Source organism: Phocoena sinus, chromosome 3 (assembly GCF_008692025.1).
Source record: "Phocoena sinus isolate mPhoSin1 chromosome 3, mPhoSin1.pri, whole genome shotgun sequence".
Lineage (NCBI taxonomy): Eukaryota > Metazoa > Chordata > Mammalia > Artiodactyla > Phocoenidae > Phocoena > Phocoena sinus.
The window spans coordinates 9732152-9754200 of record NC_045765.1 but is presented as its reverse complement, the minus strand read 5'-3'; the positions used below and the strand labels follow the sequence as shown (position 1 = coordinate 9754200).

At 50.6% G+C, this 22049-nt stretch overlaps 2 protein-coding genes across 9 annotated transcripts in view; one reads left to right on the top strand and one right to left on the bottom strand.

Moving 5' to 3' along the window:
• Window positions 1–10295, top strand: part of GCDH (glutaryl-CoA dehydrogenase) — a 16297-nt gene extending 6002 nt beyond the window's left edge. For 3 of the 8 annotated variants that reach the window (XM_032626797.1, XM_032626794.1, XM_032626793.1), the window contains 11 exons: window positions 3370–3499; window positions 3589–3624; window positions 3907–4050; window positions 4219–4281; window positions 4564–4734; window positions 5440–5569; window positions 5651–5867; window positions 6409–6512; window positions 6777–6902; window positions 7192–7352; window positions 8946–9496. In XM_032626797.1, the coding sequence (XP_032482688.1) occupies window positions 3409–3499; window positions 3589–3624; window positions 3907–4050; window positions 4219–4281; window positions 4564–4734; window positions 5440–5569; window positions 5651–5867; window positions 6409–6512; window positions 6777–6902; window positions 7192–7352; window positions 8946–9019 (1317 nt within the window). In that variant the 5' untranslated portion in view covers window positions 3370–3408 and the 3' untranslated portion in view covers window positions 9020–9496. Of the gene's footprint in view, window positions 1–3129; window positions 3294–3369; window positions 3500–3588; window positions 3625–3906; window positions 4051–4218; window positions 4282–4563; window positions 4735–5439; window positions 5570–5650; window positions 5868–6408; window positions 6513–6776; window positions 6903–7191; window positions 7353–8945; window positions 9500–9920; window positions 10051–10146 lie in introns of those variants that run through there. The other 5 variants (XR_004349211.1, XR_004349212.1, XM_032626795.1 and 2 more) reach the window with 5 other exon arrangements.
• Window positions 7362–22049, bottom strand: SYCE2 (synaptonemal complex central element protein 2). Its single transcript, XM_032626801.1, has 5 exons — window positions 22019–22049; window positions 21286–21401; window positions 11447–11657; window positions 9979–10167; window positions 7362–8861 (listed from the first exon to the last, which is right to left on the bottom strand). Exons 1-5 carry the CDS (start codon window positions 22031–22033, stop codon window positions 8814–8816), a joined length of 579 nt encoding a protein of 192 aa, XP_032482692.1. The 5' UTR covers window positions 22034–22049; the 3' UTR covers window positions 7362–8813.

Genomic DNA, 22049 nt, shown 5'->3' with positions numbered 1-22049 from the left:
GGTGGCGCAGTGGTTGAGAGTCCGCCTGCCGCTGCAGGGGACACGGGTTCGAGCCCCGGTCCGGGAGGATCCCACATGCCACGGAGCGGCTGCGCCCGTGAGCCACAACTACTGAGCCTGCGCGTCCGGAGCCTGTGCTCCGCAACGGGAAGGGCCACAACAGTGAGAGGCCCGCGTACCGCAAGGAAAAAAAAAAAATCAGCTCGACAAACTTACTAGGATGGCTATTAACAACAACAAAAAAGGAAAATAACAAGTGTTGGTGAGGATGCAGAGAAATTGGAACCATCGTACACTGCTGGTGGGAATGCAAAGTGGTGCAGCTACTGTGGAAAACAGTTTGATGGTTCTTCAATTAGTTAAACATAGAGTTATCATATGACCCAGCAATTTCACTCCTAGGTATATACCTAAGGGAACTGAAAACATGTACTGGATCAAGTATGTGTACACTGATGTTCACGGTAGCATTAGTTTCAGTTGCCAAAAGGTGGAAACAACCCCAATGTCCATTAACGGATGGATAAACAAAATGTGGTCCATCTATAGAAAGGAATATTATTCAGCTATAAAAAGTAATGAAGTTCTAATACATGTTACAACATGGATGAACCTCAAAAACATGCTATGTAAAAGAATCCAGTTACACAATGTCACATATTATATGATTCCACTTATATGAAATATCCAGGATAGGCAAATCCACAGAGACAGAAAGATTAGTGGTTGCCAGGGGCTGGGGGGGGGGAGGCAGAAATGGGGAGTGACTGCTTAATGGGTGTAAGGTCTCCTTTCAGGGGTGATGGAAGTGTTCTGGAACTAGATAGCGGTGGTGGTTGCAAAACATTGTGAATATACTAAAAGCCACTGAACTGTACACTTTAAATGGTTCATTTTAGGGAATTTCCTGGCGGTCCAGTGGTTAGGACTCGGCACTTTCACTGCTGTGGCTGCGGTTCGGTCCCTGGTCGGGGAGCCAAGATCCTGCAAGCCACACGGCACAGCCAAAAAAATAAAAGTTCATTTTATGTTATGTGAATTTCACTTCAATCAAACAAAAATGTTTGAAATTAGAGTGGTTTCCTGGAGAAGAAAGCAGAGTGTCTCTTGGGGAGACAGCTCCTTGATTTAGGATAAAGCACTAACAGGCATGTTTGGCTCTGAAAGGTGAGGCAAGAGGTTGAGGGTCAGGGGGGAGGGGTGGGCATCTGGCTGGGAGATAAGGCCTCTGGGAGCAGGTAGCCAGTACAGATGACAGACTTCCCTGGGTGGCAAGGCCTGAGCCTTAATTTGGGTTTCCTAATGTGTATGCTGTCAGCACCCTGTACACCCCCCTACAGAGAACTCCAATATCCACAACAACTCCAGGGCAGGGAGCTTTGGTGAAAGGAAGGGATGGAAGGAGGGAGGCCATTGGTTCCTGGTGGAGGGAGGTGTCCAGAAGAATAAGAGTTATGTAGAATCCCAGACAATTCAGGGTGGTGATGGACTCCCTACTGAGTGAAGAGAGTTCAAATCATTTTATTTGGATATTAAGGGCAAGAAGGGCCCAGAAAGTGGAAGAGTCTGGACACACCCAGGCCCCAGGCACTTGGGGATACGCAGGCTAGTGATCACCTTCAGACACAATCTCACAGTTACTCCCATCATACTCAGTCGCAGACAATGTGTGAGACAGAGCATTCTACACACACAACTACCCAGACTGTCTATGTGGGAAGAGGTGTTCCTGGGTGAGCAGGCAGGGTCTGTCCTGGGAAGCAGGAGGCCTGGTCCATTGTGACCTTGAGCAAGACCATTCTGCTTTCTGAGCCTTCCTTTCCCCAACTGGGAAATGGACACGGTCGTGGTAGATGAGTGACTTTCAGATACAGAGATGGTCAAGCATGATGCATCCAGATTCGAAAGCACACCACACAAGTGCTCACAAAAGTGATCTAGGAGAGCATAGCCACTCACTCAGCTATATACTCAAGCTCACAACCACACACAACACATAGACCAAATCACACTGACACATATAGTTATATACAATCGCCCAGACATACACAAAAATATCTAGTCATCTTCTCACAAAGATAACAGCCGCATCTACAGAGAAAGCCATCAAAACAGAGTCATGGGGCTTCTCTGGTGGCGCAGTGGTTAAGAATCTGCCTGCCAATGCAGGGGACACGGCTTCGAGCCCTGGTCCGGGAAGATCCCACACGCGGAGCAACTAAGCCCGTGCGCCACAACTACTGAGCCTGTGCTCTAGAGCCCGTGAGCCACAACTACTGAGCCTGCGTGCCACAACTACCGAAGCCCACGCGCCTAGAGCCTGCGCTCTGCGACAAGAGAAGCCACCGCAATGAGAGAACCGCGCACCACAACGAAGAGTAGCCCCCGCTCGCCGCAACCAGAGAAAAGCCCTCAGGCAGCAATGAAGACCCAACACAGCCAAAAAATAATTAATTAATTAATTTAATTTAATTTAATTAAACAAAAATTTTTTAAAATTTCAGTAGCCCTGAAAAAATTATTTAAAAAAGAGTCATGCACACAGTACCACAAAAACACACGATCACACAGAATACCATTACACGAGCTTACAATTAGACAAGAAACCACAAAGACATTCAGCCACACAGACAGTCACAGTTACACAGGCACACAACCACCCATAATCAACAGCCCCACGACGTCACAGAAACAATCAGCCCCATTCACATATAGATACACGGTCACTCAAATCAACCGCACAGAATCACAAAGCATAGGGAATCACACCAAGCCACAGTCACATGTGGCTAGCAAGCTTCCTGGGACAGACTGGCAGACAGCTTGGGCTGAGATCGCCCACCAGAGCCCACCTCCTCCTCCCACACAGAGGACCCCATTAAAGGAGACCTTGAGGTCTGGTCTCCTGAGTACTAGGACTCATTTTTCTCGTGCCTCAGTTGCCTACTTTAACTCCAGACTCTGCCCTCGCCCCCTACCACCAGGAGTGGGCCGAGCTCCCTCCCAGGGCCAATCAGAGCAGGGATACAGCTGGCCAATGGAGTTGGCGCACTCGCCTTCCGCCCCTTTCCTCTTCCGCCCCTTAAAGGGGTTAAGGTGCCTCGGCTTGGGCGCGCCTGCTTACGCCTGCAAGGCTGCCGTGGCCCCTTTAAAAGGCAGAACCTTGAAAGAGCGGAGTCCTAGGACGAACCAATGACAAGCCCCATTTGGCCTCTTCCCAGCCCGCCCCCTCCGGAGGTCAAAAGCCTTGGTCAGTAGCCCTGTGGCCTGTGCGGTGAGCCCGGGGTCTCCAGGTAAGGACTGGCTATAGGGGCGAAGGGCGCAAAGGGCCAGGGGAGCCAGTCCGCTCAGACGCCTCCATTCCTCCAGGTCGGCCTTGGTTGTTCCGCTCGCCAGCTCACTGCCCACATGGCCCTGAGAGGCGTCTATGTGTGGCTACTGAGCCGCGGACCCAGCCTGCGAGTCCTTCGTTCATGGAGCTCGGCGGCGACGCAAACCGGTCAGTGCCGGACCTGGGGTGGGATGGGGAGGGAGAAACTTGAGGCTTGGGGACTTTCCCGGGGTGATTTTCCCGTCCTGTGTTTGCAGAAAAAGGCGGGAAGACCCAGAGCCGATCTGCCAAGTGTAAGGATCCCTTGTCGCGCCGTGCGTCTGCGGCCCTTGTCCAACTGTCTGTCTGTCCCGGATGGGCTCTGCCCCGGAATCCGAGGGCTGCCCAGGCGGGGAGGCAGGGCCGCTGAGGCAGTGAGTTTCCCCGAGAAAAGCCACTTTGTCAGTCCTGTTTGCAACCCACATTTGTTGGGAGCGAAATGGGGATTGAGGGTTGGAGCTGATGATTCTGGGGGAGGAGAGGGTGTAGTGATCGGGTGGACAGGGATGAGCCCCACCTCCTCCAACTCTGCCCAGCCTCGCGGCCCGAGTTTGACTGGAGGGACCCACTATTGCTGGAGGAGCAGCTGACAGCAGATGAGGTCCTCATCAGGGACACCTTCCGCACCTACTGCCAGGAGCGCCTCATGCCCCGCATCCTGCTGGCCAATCGCAACGAAGGTGCCCAGGCAGGCGGGTGGGCACCCTGGAGCTCCCGCTGCCACCTGAACCACACTTTCCACCATTCACACCAGCTCTGCCTGCTCTAGCTGGGCCTTAGGGCACCTCTGGCCCTGGGTTGGGGCTCCAGTGGGCCAAGGCTGAGGTTGGGCATCTGTCCCTTTGCAGTTTTTCACCGGGAGATCATCTCAGAGATGGGGGAGCTGGGTGTGCTGGGCCCCACCATCAAAGGTAGGGACAAATTTCTCTCCACACTCTGCAGCCCCCACTGTGTCCTGAAAAGCCCCTTCCTTTCCTTGAGCCTAGTTTCCCAGTCTGTACAGAGAGGCTGTTAATCCCTCTGTCTGAAGTGGCTGTGGGGATGAAACCCTCAAGTAAGGGCCAGCTTGGTACCCTCTCCTTGGGTGCCCCTATGTAGCTCTGTCTCTTGGGCCCCAGGAGTCACTGATCTCATCTGGGCAGGGCTTTGTCCCCCATTGCCCTATTTCTCCCCTCCCCCTCCCCACCCACCAGGGTATGGCTGTGCTGGAGTCTCATCTGTGGCCTATGGGCTCCTGGCCCGAGAGCTGGAGCGAGTGGACAGCGGCTACAGGTCAGCGATGAGTGTCCAGTCCTCCCTTGTCATGCACCCCATCTACGCGTACGGCAGCGAGGAGCAGCAACAGAAGTACCTGCCCCGGCTGGGTGAGCAGCTGCCTGTGGAGCTTGGTGGAAGGAGGGCAGTCCCAATGGTCTGAAACTCAGGGGCAGGGCTATCCCTAGGCCTGCCTTCTGTCCTCACCCCAAGGATATTACCAGTGGCCACTCGGGCCCCCTGCCAGACCCTGGGCTTCACCCCCACATCTGATTCTCCTAAGTCTTTTTTTCTTTTTCCTAGGTCTCTCTTAACTCTGCCCCTCCCTCACCACCATCATAGCCCCCGTGATTTGCTTTCTGTACTCCCCATTCCAGTCCACAGTTTAAAGTCTTAACTTCCTAACCGGGTCCACGAAACCCCACGTGAGCAGGCCTCTGCTGATCTTCCCACCTCATCTCTGGCCACTCCCTTGATGGCTCCTTCCCAGCCACACTCAGCTACTTGGAATTCTCAGTTGTACCACTAGGCCTTTGCACATCCTGGTCCCTCTACCAGGACTGCCCTTCACACCTTTTCCTGCTTAACTGCCCTTCAAGACAGTTTAGCCCACCCTTTCCTGACTCGTATTGGGCCTCACCCCATCATGGCATTGTGACTATGGCCTGGGTGAGACCGGTCCCCCCATCACCTGGGAGTGCTGTGAGGGCAGGGCTGGATCTGCCTTGGCCTGGCTCAGCGGAGAGGCTGACAATTTTCAGTAGAGGAAATGAATGGGGGAGAGGCAGCCTCATGACCCTGTCTCATGCCTGCAGCCAAGGGGGAGCTTCTGGGCTGCTTTGGGCTCACAGAACCTAACCATGGGAGTGACCCTGGCAGCATGGAGACCAGAGCCCGCCAGAACCCGTCCGGCAGGAGCTACACCCTCAATGGGGCCAAGACCTGGTGAGAGGCCTGGGCGCCTCAGGCAGGTGGGCAAGGGCAGTGGGTGACGGCCAGACGCCTCACTGCCTGTCCTGCCTCCAGGATCACCAACTCACCTGTGGCCGACCTGTTCGTAGTGTGGGCTCGGTGCGAAGATAGTTGCATTCGGGGCTTCCTGTTGGAGAAGGGGATGCGGGGCCTCTCGGCCCCCAAGATTGAGGGAAAGTTCTCTCTGCGGGCCTCGGCCACGGGTATGATTATCATGGACGATGTGGAAGTGCCAGAGGAGAATGTGCTGCCCAAGGCGTCTGGTCTGGCGGTAAGCAGCAGCCACCTTGGGAACTGGCATCAGGTCACCTGCTGGTTCTCTTTTCTTGGGCAGGTACCATGCTAGAGACCCAGCTGGGGAACAGACACACATGGAGTTCACACAGTAGTGATTTGGAGAGGCTCTGCCTGGCTCACTGATGTGCAGAAGCTACCCCATTTTGGTGACCATCTCACTCATGCTGGCTCTGCCCAGTACTTATAGGCCTGAACGAGCTTAATCCTTCGATGTATGTGCATCTTCCTGTCTCCTTACGTCAACCCCAGGTCTGAGTATCCAATCCAGACCCTGGGCTGGGTAGGACTGTATGCAAACCAAGAGTGAGCCGGCAGCGAGCAAGACCTTATGTGCATGAGCTTTGGTGTCAGGGCCACGTGTGACTTAAACAGTTGCCCTGAGTCCCCCTTGTTTACACTGACTGCATGTCTTGGGTATCTGGGGAGGGGGCCTTCCACCCACTACTTAAAATTTAGTTCTGCGCAGGCCTCTCATCTCCTCTTGGTGGGGCTGAGGCCCCCTCTGAACCCTGCAGGGTCCCTTCGGCTGCCTAAACAATGCCCGCTATGGCATCGCCTGGGGTGTGCTTGGAGCTGCTGAGTTCTGTTTGCACACGGCCCGGCAGTACACCCTGGACAGGTGTGTAGGGGCTGCCATGAGAACTCCTGGGGGTTGCGTGGGAGATTGGGTTCTGTCTCTTACCCCCCCACCCCTGGCCCCCACCCACGAGACCTAAGTTCCTTGCTCTGGGAAATGGCCGAGGAAGTCCTTCTGAGCAGTGAGGGGCTCAGTCAACAATAGGGCCCGAGTGAGCTGCATGGGGGCTGAGGCAGCATGGGAAGGCCCTGGGACAGGACTGGGGAGTGGGCCCTCCTTGTACTGACCCTGACCCTGACCACATAGGATCCAGTTTGGTGTCCCACTGGCCAAGAACCAACTGATTCAGAAGAAGCTGGCGGACATGCTCACCGAGATCACGCTGGGCCTTCATGCCTGCCTGCAGCTCGGCCGCTTGAAGGATCAAGACAAGTAGGGGCTGTGTGTTTGGGGAGGAAGCGGGAGGCAGCTGTGGTGGGAGGACCCAGTGCCCCTTCTGGGCCTGGTGGCAGCTGGCCCTGGAGAGAGAGGTCCTTCCTGCCTGGTGGCCCCTTGGGACCCATCCCTTCCTGCCTCTCCCTCATTAGGAGCTGTGTCTGTTGCTGTGACGGTAACCCTCCTCCCCAGCTGGGTTTGTCCAGGGTGTAGGGATGCCTGGATGCCCAAAGCAGGGTCAGTTCTTTATAATCCAATGCTCGTTACACGTCTGTGCTGTTCCCAGGGCCACCCCGGAAATGATCTCCCTGCTGAAGAGGAATAACTGTGGGAAGGCCCTGGACATTGCCCGCCAGGCCCGAGACATGCTGGGAGGGAATGGGATTTCTGATGAGTATCACGTGATCCGGCATGCCATGAACCTGGAGGCCGTGAACACCTATGAAGGTGGGGGCCGGATCCCTGGGGTGGGGTTCACAGTGGCCTCACGTCTGGGGAAGAGGACAGCAGACCCAAGTCCTACTCCCAGCTGTCACCAGTCGGCAGCATGACGTGGGGCAAGTCCCACCCTGTGTCCCTCATCTGGAGTGGCCCATACTGGGACCGTGGAAGTAAACCCTCCCAGTCCTTCCCTCCGTTATGGTCCAGGGGAGGGATGTTCCCAAGCCTGCTTATGGCTTCCACAGGCATTCCCAGAGCGGGGCATTAATGCCTAGGGAGCTGGTGGATGCAAGGGAGTGAGAGTGCAGCTACACACAGGAATCACCACTCCATTTTATGTGAGAAAGAAAGAGAAAAGGTAAATCATTTGCAGGCTGTGGTGTTTGCACCTGACAACTAGTTGTGACTCACATGGGGCCCAGAACCCCTTGCCTCATGGGAAGACAGACATAGAAAAAGATAATTAAAAAGAAAAGAGATGTGGGGAATTCCCTAGTGGTCCAGTGGTTAGGACTTGGCCTTTTCACTGCGATGGCCTGGGTTCAATCCCTGGTTGGGGAACTAAAACCCCACAAGCCGTGGTGCAGCCAAAAAAAAAAAAAAGAAAAGAGATGTACAATTCCAGTGTGAGTCACACAGAACTAGAGGGAGCTGTAACAGGCACTCAATCTCTTAGAGAGAAAGTGGGACCATGTTAAGCCTTGAGGGAGGTGTAGGAGCTCCCTGGGCAGAGATGGTGAAATAGTATCCATGTGGTATTCTGGATGGGACATTCCAGAAACAGCAAGAAGGAGGGCTGGGGGTGGGCGGTTTCTACAGGCATGACAATGACCCGGAGGACAAGCAGAGGGCACCTTCAGATAGTTTTACGCAGGGGAGGGACAGGGTCAGATTTGCACTTTAGGAAGAAAGTAGAATTATTTTGCTCCATAAAAGGGAGGCCATAATCTCTGCCTTCCACCTCTAGAAGCTGAGGAAGAGCAAATGAGAAAACTGAGGGCTGTAAAGTATTACTTAGACATGTGGATGTGGGATGTGATGTGGAATGTGGGGCGTGGGGCGGTGGCTCTAGGATGGGGGATCATCTGGGACAGGCAACTAACTGTCTGATGTTTGCTTTCCCATTCCTCCTGTGAGTGAGAAAGGGCCTGATCCATTTCTGCAGAGCTCATCAGCTCTTTCCACCTCTGTGGGAAGAAAGCATGGCTGGGTTGAAAATCAAATGTTTAATCAACCGTGTGGGGTTGGGGTCGGGTGAATAGGGGAGCACCAAAGCTTGGCCCATGGTGGGGGCTGGACCCGCTGCAGTTTTGGGCCTGGCACAAGTAGCTTTGGGTTGGTTGGTCAGTCGGTTTTTGCCAAGATGTATTACAGAACTCTGAAAAACAATTTTCTCGGCATGGCCAGAATGGTGGCCTCTGAGCCTTCCCTTGGTGGCTGTCACTAAGGGGGCTCTCCTGGCAGCTGTCAGCATTCGCTGTCTTTGTGGGTCTGTTCTTCTTCCAAAGTGGTAGCCTGTGGGGAGACATGAAGATTGACTTTAAAGGGAAGTTGTAAGCTGTTAAGACTCCAAACCAACTCTGCATTTATCTTGCCCAGGCACTCATGACATCCATGCTCTGATCCTCGGAAGGGCAATCACAGGGATCCAGGCGTTCACAGCCAGCAAGTGAACCCACTTCACCTGGGAGCCCGGATGGTACCAAACCCCTTCCCAGGGAGATACTGCGCTCTGAGCTCAGTCAGGGAGGTGGCAGATGGAGCCATTTCTTCTGGTGGGAAGTGAGAGACGCTGATTTTTAAATATCAAAATTTCCCTTTTGAAGTCATTCAAATGTGTTCCTTAAAAAGAAGATGGGACTGTCTGTACTGAGTTTCTCAATCCAGTTTTAACTGTGGATGGGAACAGACTCCACTCACCTTGGAACAGAAGCTCCCTTTGACAGGGGAGCAGGGAGAGGGAAGGAGAGTGACATGGAAGCAACTTGTGAGACCCACCTGGTGTCTGACTACGCAAACTACCCCCTCCACACAGCAAGAGTTTACTCTGCGCCCTCTGACCCTCCCATCTTAGGGTAAGTGCCTTATGCTGGACGTTGGAGCAGAGTGAGGGGGAAAGAGAGAATAATAAAGAGTCTGCGTGTCTGAGCCCACAGTGTTGGACCACAGTGACTTGTAACCACCCGAGAAGTTATTTCAGTCACAGGAGAAGGGAACATGTGTCGGGGCTGTGAAGCGCGCTGGGACCTGGTGGGGATTTCCCCCGCCCCAGAGTGATCCACGCCTGAGTTTTGGGCTCGGCTGTAATAAATAAACCCGGTTAGGCACTGCCAGGGCTCAGGGCTCAGGGCAGAGGGGACGTTGTCCTTTCTGTCACCACAAAGCTGACGCACAGTGTGGGAAATAACGGTCCAGCTTCTCAGTTCGGACTCCCCACATTACAGGGGAGCACGGCGCCACAAGTGGGATGGCAAGAGCCCCAGGGCTTTTGCAGTAATAGTGTGGCCCCTGTGGGGTTTAGGGCCCGGTGGTGCTAATGTCCTTGTTCTCTGTTGACATTTACTTTCACCTTAGCTGCTACAACTCTCGTTCCTCTGGCGGCACCCATGTGCATGCATGAGTTCAGTCCTACCTCAGGCTGGCCGCACAGGTCTTTGTACATGGTCTCCACGCTGTGGCACACTTCTTTGAGCTCTGTTTCCAGGTGACTGATCTTTGCCATTTTTTGGGTGAACTCTTGAAGCTTTTCCTGAATGATCTTGTTGTGGTGATTATAAATCTGATACATCCTCTCCTCTAGCTTCTCTGTCAGGTCTGAAACCTTTGAAAGAATAAGATGTTCTTGGAAAGTCAAACAAGAGGCATCACAAGACATTTGTTCTAGCTGGCTCTTTAAGATTTCTGCAATTTATCTTATAAAAGTGGTAAAAACAACTCCTGTGACTGGAGGTGAAATTGCCTATATGTTAAGTTTTTCTTTTTAAAAAGCAAGGTGCGAGAATTCCCCGGTGGTCCAGTGGTAAAGAATCCGCCTTCCAGTGCAGGGGATGCGGGCTCAATCCCTGGTCGGGGAACTAAGATCCCACATGCCGTGCGGCAACTAAGCCCGCGTGCCACAACTATTGAGCTCCCACACCTCAACTAGAGAGCCTGTGTGCCGCAGAGCCCACACACCACAACTAGAGAGAAGAAAACCCTCACGCCACAGCTAGAGAGAAGACTGCGCGCCGCAACTAGAGAGAAACCTGAGCAGACCGCGTGCTGTAAGGAAAAAGATCCCGCATGCCTCAGCAAAGATCCCGTGTGCCGTGACTAAGACCCAACGCAGCCAAAAGAAAAAAAATAAAATAAAATAAAATAAATATTAAAAAAAAACAAGTTGCAAAATTATGTATATAGTATAAGCTCAACCAGGTTAGGAGGAAAGTACATAGAACAGAGACTGGAAGAAAACATGCAACAAAGTGGCTTCTGGGTGGTGGTATCAGGGTGTTTTTATATTTTTTCTGCTATGTTATATTTTTCTCTACTCTCTAAATTTTCTATGTACAAGGTAGGTAAGGATGGTGGGGGGCAGGGAAAAAAGTCAGCCTGTCATCGAGAGATGACATGTGGAATCCACAAGCTGTCCAGCTCACAGGACCCATTACGCATCCTGAAGAAGCATCGGCGGGGACAACCATTAACACCAGACCTGAACATAACATCAGGCTTTGTTAGACATAAGCCCCAGCCATGTCCAGGGACCTCCACTCTCCTGTCACAAATCATTCAACTTCTGGAGGACAAATGGGTGTGACAATGCAGGTTATGCCTCAATGCCCTCCTGCCACAGCCCTTAGTCCTGGCATGAAGTAAGGGCCTGGGCTGTGGGTGCAGATGAACCTTGGCTTCTTATCCTGGTTCTCTCACTTAGGCAAATTATTTCCAAACCTTACTTTTCCCATCTACAAAATGGGTCCAATCTCTTTGCAGGATTGTTGTAAGGGTGAAATGAGGTACTGCATGCAAATTGCCTAGCACCATGCTGGGAACATAACTGCGGTTCATTCCCTCCCCTTTCACTGGGGCTTGGCAGTATGTAGGGGGAAATCCGTCACCTTGATCCTGAGGCTGTCTCTGAAGTTGGTCATGAGGGCATGGTCCTTCTGCCTGCTCTCGTTGATGTTTTCGATCAGCTCCTGGGCCCTCTTCTTCAGGATGTCGATGCTCGAGTCCAGAGAGGAGAAGTAGGGTCCTGACTTCCCTTCCAGCATCATCAGCTGGCGGTTGGCACTGGAGGTGGCACTAGAGGGGCTAGAAACCTGGCTTCTGAAAGTATAGGAAACGGGGATCAGCGCCAAACTCTGCTGACAGTGGCTGATCTGAATTAGCTCTGTGGTGGGAGGAGAACCTGTGTTGTGTGTCTCTCGTGGGTGACACTTCTTATTTCATTCACACATACACCCCCACCCCCACCCCGAGAGGCAGGGATGGCATCCCATCTTATAACTGTGAAAACAGACCCAGGAGCACAAACAAAATCTGCCCAAGGTTCCCAAACAAGAAGATCTGCCTGACTGCAAAGCCCACAGTCGTTTTATTACACCAACTTGCTGCTTTGAAATGAGCATCAATAATAATAAAAATAGTTTAGATGCTTTCATAGATGATATTCCTGTCACCAGCCTGCTGAATCCCTTTCCATCCCTTTCTAAACCTACTTAGTGATGCTCATAGCAGCATGCAGACCACCTGGGGCTAGTGTACCCGCGTGTCTCTGCTCCCATCAGGTAAGGTGGCCTGTCAAGAGGTAGTTATGGGGGGCTTCCCTGGTGGCGCAGTGGTTAAGAATCCGCCTGCCAATGCAGGGGACACGGGTTCGAGCCCTGGTGGGGGAAGGTCCCACATGCCGCGGAGCAACTAAGCCCGTGTGCCACAATTACTGAGCCCGTGCTCTAGAGCCCGTGAGCCACAACTACTGAAGCCCGCACGCCTAGAGCCCGTGCTCTGCAATGAGAAGCCACCGCAATGAGAAGCCCGCGCACTGCAACGAAGAGTAGCCCCCACTCGCCGCAACTAGAGAAAGCCTGCGCGCAGTAGCGAAGACCCAACACAGCCAAAAATAAATAAATAAAAATTTAAAAAAGAGGTAGTTATGTTAAAAAATAAAAATTTCAAAAATACCCCTCCAAAGAGTTAGTTATGTTTGTCCCACATTGTACACGGCTATAATTATGCAATTCATTAAATATCGTGTTAGCTAGTGACATGTGAAAAAGGGACAGGTGTCTAATAAAGCTAAATGGAATGAATAAAGGTGACCCTAATAAAACATAACTATTAAATCAAGTGTGGGGGAGACAGCTATATATTGGGACCAAGAACATAAAAATCTAGGATCCTGCATACAGATCGCTTTGTCGAGGCCTGTAAGTTTTTGCTCTGCTATAAAAACACAAAAGTGGAAATTGTGGGTAATGCATTATGAATGAGGTTTATGCAAAAAAAATAAAAATGGTGCAATCTGATCAGCAGACCCATTGGTGTTTTAAATTAAGCTAAAATGTTTAAGGTAAGTTGCTTTTTTTTTTTTTTTTTGGCCATTTCTTTGCTTTATCTGCCATGCACCATGCTAAACTACATGCCTCATCTTGCTGCATCCTCACAGCCATCCTTTGGGGTCTATCCCCATCATCTTTACCTCATAGCTGAGGACACAGGCTCAGCGTGGTTGTATCACTTTCTCAGGATCACCAGCCAGTCTGTGCAGAGCCGGGTGTGGTGCCCAGTTGGCCTGACCCCCAGCCTGTGTCCTGCTTCCCCCAAAGTTCTGTTTCCTCCTCGCCCCCTGAGGTGCTTCCAGCTCTGAATGGCTGACTCGGAGGTGCCAACACAGCAGTTCCTCAACACACCAGTTCACACACAACCATAAAGTCAGCCATGACTGCAAGGCAGGCACAGCTACTTAGAAAAACACGTCTTGATTTTTGGATGCTTCCTCCATACAACTATTTTTTTGACTTCTCCCCGACTGCCTGAGCTCTTCATTTTGGCCCAGGATGCAAGCACAGTGAAACCTGGGTGCATGAGAGCCAGGCTCTCACTGACACAAAAGTCCTCAGGCCTGAGATGCTGGCTGTGTCCTTGTCCTCGTGTATTCCTTACCAGAAGTTTCCTTGCCCCTGGGCCTTTGCATTTGCTCTCTGACTGTGAGACCTAGCCCAGACCACGGCATCTCAAAGCCGCCTATGACCTATGCTTGTCACTGTTCACACCCTTATCTCCCCATTTATCTCTGCATTCCCAGCATCCAGCACATATTAAGTCCTCCACTGTTTGCTGAATGAGTGAAGGATACTGATCTAGTCCTCCCTCCTCTGGCTTCACACAAAGCATGCAAGTTCATCTGCCTCCAAAGCCAGACACTTGTGTTCAGTGCATTTGTCAAGATGAGAAAGCGTGCCTCTGATTAAGGCAGACATTTTATAGCAAAGCCTCATATCAGCTAGAAAACAACAGACCAACTAAAGTCTCCCTGGGCGTTCTTGTTAAAAATGTTTTGCTGTCCCCGGTACCTACCTCTCATGGGAAGAATAATAAAAGTGCATCAAATAAAAGAATGAATGACTAGCAAGGGTTTTCATTACCATCCATGCTTTCATGTCTCCCAAACTTCTTCTTTTTTAAAAAAATTAATTTATTTATTTTATTTTATTTTTGGCTGTGTTGGGTCTTCTTTGCTGCACGTGGGCTTTCTCTAATTGCGGTGAGCGGGGGCTAATCTTCGTTGCATTGCGCAGGCTTCTCGTTGTGGTGGCTTCTCTTGTTGCGGAGCACGGGCTCTAGATGCATGGGCTTCAGTAGTTCTGGCACACCGGCTTCAGTAGTTGTGGCTCACGGGCTGTAGAGCGCGGGGTCAGTAGTTGTGGCACACGGGCTTAATTGCTCTGCGGCATGTGGGATCTTCCCGGACCAGGGCTCGAACCCGTGTCCCCTGCATTGGCAGGCGGATTCTTAACCACTGCGCCACCAGGGAAGCCTTCTCCCAAACTTCTGAGCTCCCAACAAGGTACCTGACTATCCCCAGGCCCATTCCACTTGGCTGTCCCAGAGGCATTTTAAACTCCTCTAAATTTGCACACCAGGGACTTCCCTGGCGGTCCAGTGGTTAAGACTTCATGCTTCCAGGACTTCCCTGGTGGTGCAGTGGTTAAGAATCCGCCTGCCACTGCAGGGGACACGGGTTCGAGCCCTGGTATGGGAAGATCCCACATGCCGCGGAGCAACTAAAATCATGTGCCACAACTACTGAAGCCCGCGCACCTAGAGCCTGTGCTCCGCAACAAGAGAAGCCACCACAGTGAGAAGCCCACGCACCGCAACGAAGAGTAGCTCCTGCTCGCCGCAACTAGAGAAAGCCCAATGCAGCCATAAATAAATTAATTAATTTAAAAAGAAAAAAGACTCCACGCTTCCAATGCAGGGGATCCCTGGTCGAGGAACTAAGATCCCACATGCAGGGTAGTGCGGCCAAAAAAAACAACAGCAAAAAAAACTGCACACCAGCCCAATGTTGTCCTCCCTCCTCATTTCATTGAATGACACCAAAAGCCACCTGGTTCCCAAGCCAGAAACTTAGCAGTCAGCCTGGAGCCTGGCTTCTCTCTGTCCTTCCAAATCCTGTCACAAAATCCTTTCATTTCCACCTCCTTAATTTCTCCCAAATCTATCCTCTCCTCGCCACCCAACCATTCACAACCCCACGCCTATCATTCTCACCTGGGCCCTAGTGACCTTATAACCGCAATCCGATGTCCCACTTCTGCTCCACAGCCTACAAGAGCCCCTATCAGCTGCAGAAGCAAGTAAATTCCCTAGCACAGCACACAAGGCTTTCCAGGGCCCTGGCCTCCACCTTCTCTTTTCAGACTCCACTCCCAGCAACTTGAAACTTTCCACAATTTCACCAAACTCATCAGCCTTTGCCTGAAATGATTTTTCCTTTCTGTCAACTTCACGAGGCAACGTTTGGAGCATCCTTACCTCACCTTTGCTTTCTAATCACAACACTGCCAGTTTGTACACTAGATTCCCCCCAGGCGCCACTCTGGGCAGGGGCTGCATTGCCTTCATTCCAAAGGCATCACAACCATTTGCCGAATACCTAAATGAATGAGCTGCTGCTGGAGCCAGAGCCAGATGTAACATTCTTGCTCTTAAGCCACTTTGCACCCGAAGTTGCTTTGTTGTCCCAACAGTATAGGATTCTGAAATTAAAATCAATGATAGAACCAGGTGCTTCTTTTTGTGTAATTGCTCACAACCTGCTTGAGCTGCTAACTGTTCAGAGTTGCTCCTTTTTCAAGCTCAAGGGATAAAGCTGGAACTGGTCTTCGTGGCAGCTACACAAATGGTGAAAAATCAGTGGAATTCGGCTCACTCAAATTTCGTTATGGGACAAAGGCCTGCATCAGATGTCTGCCGAGAGCTTCTTGATTTTTCCCAACCTCTCCTTTGGGGATTTATTCCTTTCCATTTCATTTTTCCTAATACTCAGCAGCTGCGTATAATCAGGATGCTAATGAATCATAGGCTTCCCTGGGCCTGCATTCACCAATTAACTTTAATAAACAAAATGCACCATGTCCTCTCCACCGGCTTCCCCCCATTCCTGGGCCTGCCTCTGTGGCCCAACCCTGGATGGAGGCCAGGGAATGGAAGTCAGCTCAACACAGCAGGCCGCGTGTGCACGGGGTAGGGCAGTGGGGGGTCGGGATGGGGGCTGTGAACACATCCCTCCGCCCATCTATGACGGTCTGTCCTTCTAAGGAGTACCTAATTCGGCTTTGAGGATTAGGACCTAGTTTCCGAGAAGAGCTCAGGCTGGCAGGGGGCCCGGGAACTGCGGAGGAAATGGGTTTAAGCGAAGAGACCATCTGTTCGCTCCAGGTAAAGCTGTGATTGGCAGGCGTGTGAGCCAGAGCCACCCGCTGGTGGGGCCCTCCCTCCATGGCCTCTAACAGATATACAAGTAAACAATCCGCCAGCCACTTATGACCACCGCAGGCGGCAGTCCCAGGAGGGGAGGAAAGCTAGTCAAACATTCAAGGAGGAACACAACAGAATCTTTGGCGCTTGGGCAAAACGATGTTTTGCTGAAGTACAGCCAGGAAGGGGGAAGGTTTGAATCGAAGCTGCAGAGCCCATTCCTTTCACCCTCTGCTCTTCTCGCCTGAAACGTGCTCACATTTTAATCATGTCACTGAGAGTCTGCTGCTGGATCTATTAACTGGTCCTTGCACTGGTCCTAATCCATCTGCTTCTCAGCCCAAAGCTCTTTTGGAACTCCTTGAAGTCTCTCAATGATTCGCAGTTGTCTGTGTCTCCTCACCACTTAGATCCCAGTCTAAACACACTATTTGCAGGAAGGTGTTATCAAACTACTTCAGTTATTCTTTTTTTTTCTGGTCTCCAATTGACTGCACTCACCTGGAAACCATTCCGCCCTGCGGTGTTGTTTACAACTGAGGAATCTGGGAGGCAAGAGGAAGCTGGCTTCGTGCGTGGTGCAGTCCTCAGGCGCCCCGTCCTGAGCCTCATTCTATCCCCAGGTGAGCTCCTTCACTGAAGCAGCACCATCTCCAGCCCCTGCCCCCCCCCCCCCGAATTCTGCATCAGAAAGTCCAACCCCCATCTTGGACGCATTCATGTGTATTTCTCTGGTCACCTCAGACTCAACAAGGGCAAAATACAACTTGTGCTTCTGCCAGCTGGAAACTGCCCCAAGCCAGAAAGCGGGGAGCAGGAGTGGCAGGGGAAGCCTTGATTTGTAGTGTTTGCCAATTTCCATGGTGCAGAGACTCCCACTATAGCCAATTTCAAGCTACTAACATGAAGTTCCTAAATGCCAGGTTGGGAAGTGATGTGTAGAACCGGCTCTTGCGGGCAGGAGCTGGCTCCAGCACACTGCAGCTGGGAGACATCCTCAGCTCATCACCTTCCTCATGCCTCACTAAATGACCCCCCTCATCTTCTCTCCATCTGTCCTGCTAGATGCCACCCCTGCAGAAGCCTCCCACCTATCTCCCAGGTCCACTCATGCCCCCTCCCACCTATTCTTCACAGAGCAGCCGGTGTCTTTTTATAACAGGAACCTGAGCATGTTACTTCTATGACCCAGCCATTCCCCACCTAGGTATCTACCCAAGAGAAATGAAAACGTGTACATGGGTGTTCATAGCAGCATTACTCACAAGAGCCAAAGAGCAGAAACAACCCAAATTTCCATCAGCTGACGGATGGACAAATAAAACGTGGTACATCCATAATATAGAATATTATTCAGCCACACAGAGGAATGAAGTTCTGATACATGTTACAACAACATGCATGAACCCTGAACACATTATGCTCAGTGAAAGACGCCAGTCACAAAGGACCACATAATTGTATGATTCTACTTATATGAAATATCCAGCAGAGGCAAATCTGTAGAGACAGAAAGTAGAGTTGTGGTTGCCAGGGACTGGGAAGGACGCAGGGACTGGGAGGTGACGGCTAAGGGGTCAAAGGATTATTTCAGGGCAATGAAAATGTTAAAAAGTTGACTGTGGTAATGGTTGCAGAGCTCTGTGAATGTACTAAAAACAACTGAATTGTACATTTTAAGTAAGTGAAATGTATGGTATATGAATTATATCTCAATAAAGCTGTTACCAAAAAAAAAAAAAAATCCTTAGGATCAAGTCCACAGCCGACAAAATGCCCTGCAACCTAGCCTGTGCTGAGTCCCCCTCTGGCACTCACTCCCCTGCCCACAAGGGAAACATTTTCCTAGCTACTTGAGCTCCTCCATGTCAGTACTTGTTCAGCATATGCCTTTCCTGTCAGATGGAAGCACTGGGAGTGTATGAGCATGTCTGTCAGTGTACCCTGGGTGTCACTGCTGCCAATCACAATGACTGACATGCTGGCCTTCCCACTGTTTTGTGAACACACCAGGCCTGCTCCTGCCTCAGGGACTTGCTACTTGCAGCTCCCTCTGCCTGGAATGTTTGGAGTCCTGGGCACCTCCTGGCTGGCTCCTCCTCATGTGACCTCCTTAGCGATCTCCAGCTACTCTAAACTCCCTGTCACTCTAGTTGCTCCTTCTCTGTTTTGTTTCTTCACAGCACTTGCCACCAAGTGAAATCACATTTTAAAAAAATTATCTACCTTTTAGAAAGGCAGCTTGGCAATAGACCCAGGATAGCCAACACAATATTAAAGAAGAATGAAGTTGGAAGACTGACGCTACTTGATTTCAAGACTTACTATAAAGCTGCAGCGATCCAGATAGTGTGGTACCGGTGAAAGAATAGAAAATAGGTCAATGGAACAGAATAGAGAGCCCAGAAATAGACCCACACATATATAGTCAACTTATCTTTGACAAAGGAACAAAGAAAATTCAATGGAGAAAGGAGAGTCTTTTCAACAAATGGTGTTGGAACAACTGGACATCCACATACAAAAAAAGTGAAGTTGGACACAGACCTTGTACATTTCACAAAATTTTTCTCAAAATAGATATCCCTAAATTAAAACACAAAACTATAAAACTCCTAGAAGATATCATAGGAGAAAATCTAGATGGCTTTGGGTTTGGTGGTGACTTCTTAGATACAATATCAAAAGAAAAAATTGGTTAGTTGGACTTTATTAAAATTTAAAACTTCTACTCTGCAAAAGACACCATTAAGAGAATGAAAAGACAGGTCGCAGATTGGGGGCAAATCTTTACAAAACACAAATCAGATAAAGGACTGACACCCAAAATATATAAAAAACTCTTGAAACTCAGCAATAGGAGAACAAAAAATCCAATTTAAAAATAAGCAAAAGATCTGAACAGATACCTCACCAAAAAAGATATACAGATGTCAAACAAGTATATGAAAAGATGTTCAACTTCATACTTCGTAAAGAAGCTGCAAATCAACACAACGATACCACTACTGCCTGTTAGAATGGGGAAAATCCAAGACACTGACAACACAAAATGCTGGTGAGGATGTGGAGAAACAGGAGCTCTCGTTCATTGAAGACAGGGATGTAAAATGGTTCAGCCACTTCGGAAGACATTTTGGTAGTTTCTTACGAAACTAAAAATACTCTTACCATATGATCTAACAATTGTGCTCCTTGGTATTTACCCAAAGGAGCTGAAAATTTACATCCACACAAAACCTGCATATGTTTATAGCAACTTTATTCATAATTCTAAAACTTGGAAGCAACCAAGACGTCCTTCAATAGGCGAGTACATAAATAAACTGGGGTACATTGTGTAAATTACTAAGTGTGTATTACTAAGTGAAAGAAAGTCAACTCCAAGAGAGCAGGAATTCTGATTTGTTCACTATTGTATCCCCAGCATCTAAAACAGTGTTTGGGTAAAGAAGACCCTTGATAAATACTTGGTGAATAAATGTGCAAGACAACAATGTCTTTTTAAAGTCATCCATGACACTACTCTTTCTCTCACTCCAACATCGAATCCCCTAGCAGTTTATGTTAGTTCTATCTTCTTAAATCTATCCAGAATCTGACCACTTCTCTTCACCTACATGGATCCACCCTGGGTCAAGTTAGGGTCATCTTGCACATAAATTATTCCAATTGCCTAACCACTGGCCTCCCGGCTTCCAATCCTGCCCTCAATAATCTATTCTCTACACAGCAGCTAGAGGGAGCCTTTTAGTCCGGAGGACTACAAACTTCTATAAAGGGCCAGATAGGAAGTCTTCTGCTTTGCAGGCCATATGGTCTCAGGTGCAACAATTCACCTCTTTAAAAAAAGTCGACATGCCTGAGGAGTGGGTTTGAACCCTTCAGTCCTCAGGGAGAAGCTCCAGGGTCTGAGTTCCTTCCTGCTTGTGGGACACCACACTGGGGTAGGGTATATGGTGAGATTGTTTCCTAGCCTTTCCTACCCACTTTGATGTGATTTTCTTCTCATTTGCCTAATGTGTAGTTATTACTCAGCCAGCCTTTAGGGTTTTTTTGTTTTGTTTTGTTTTGTTTTTTTTGCGGTACGCGGGCCTCTCACTGCTGTGGCCTCTCCCGTTGCGGAGCACAGGCTCCGGACGCGCAGGCTCAGCGGCCATGGCTCACGGGCCCAGCCGCTCCGCGGCATGTGGGACCTTCCCGGACCGGGGCATGAACCCACGCCCCCTGCATCGGCAGGCAGACTCTCAACCACTGCGCCACCAGGGAAGCCCAGCCTTTAGGTTTTTATAAGAGGAAATTTTTCCATATGTAGCTGTAGACTCTTGGGAGGAGGGGAGTTCACAGGCATCATACTGGGTTGGCCCAAAAGTTCGTTCGGGTTTTTTCTGACCATTTTATGGAACACTCGAACAAACTTTTTGGCCACCCCAATACACAGCTTTTTTGAACAGGAACTGCTATATGATGTTCTTAAGCAATTTCTTCTTCATTTTCAAATTAACTCCAGGTATCTAAGGGCCTCTTCAAAGCAATACTTGGCTGGATTAATTTAGACTGGCTAATGCATATATATAAAAGTTGTTTCCTAGTTGTTAAAAGCTTATTTTATAATTTAGACTTAGCTGATTTAGACTGGCTTTGCATCAGAATAAACAAAATGTATTTTATCAACTTAAAAATAAATAAATAAATAAACGGGTCACCTGTCACTCCCTCCCTATTTTTTTCCTCAGAGCACTTAGCATCCCCTGACTACTGCATATTCCCAAGTTTATAGACGTTCTCCTAGAACGTCACCTCACTGCTGTGTCCCCAGCACTTCCATCCCACGCACATGGGAGATGCTGGACGAGTATGTGCAACAAATGCGACAAGAGCAGACACTGGTAGGGTCTTGCAGAAGAAAAGGGTGAATGAGAGGGACTCAGGGATCTGTTTGGACTCGATGGGCCGGGTTCTTCCTCACCTAGCTGGCCCTCGACCAGCCTCCTCTTCGCGGCTCTCCTCGCCTTGCTGCTGCTCCTGGCTCTCTCCCAACAGCTGTGGCTCCTGGTCCTTGCACTCTATCTGGGGCATGTCCACCTGTGAGCACGGCCAGCGCTTGAGAGGTCGAAGGAGGGCGAGAAGTAGTCAGATCCCCCTGCTCCCGCCCCGTCAACCCTGGGCACCTCTGTCTGCCGATGCGGCATGTTGGGGACCCGCAGAAGAGACGGGGGGTGCTGGGACGGGCACCACGAGGACCGCGGGGATCCTGTGCCTGGAGCACAGGAGGACTGAGGTGGGGAGACCTGAAGGGGCCGGGGTGAGGACAGGTGCTCCGGATGGAGTGCTGGGGGGCCTGGGCTAACTGGTGTGCGAGTCGGCTCAAGGCCTTCAAGGAGGGAAAGAGGTAGGAGAAAAGAAGAAAAACGGGTGAGGCGCGTGGATGTCTGAGTCTCTCTCTACCCTACTCCTGCCACTCGCCATGCGTGGAAGTCGGTCCTGCCTGGGCTGTCAGTGCGTCAGTCGCACAATCAGTCGGTTAGTCAGGGTCCGGTAGGTCAGTCAGGAAATCGGAGCCCAGTCGGGCGAGGAGGGGCCGCGATGGCAGGAGACAAACGGCAGGGCTCTGGTTCGTCGGGGAAGCCCAAGATCGCTGCCATTCCCTGCCCGTCCGCCCGCCGCCCGCCGCCCGCGCGAAGGAAACAAGCGCAGCGTACTCCCTGCCGCTCCATTCCGTCTTTTCCCGCC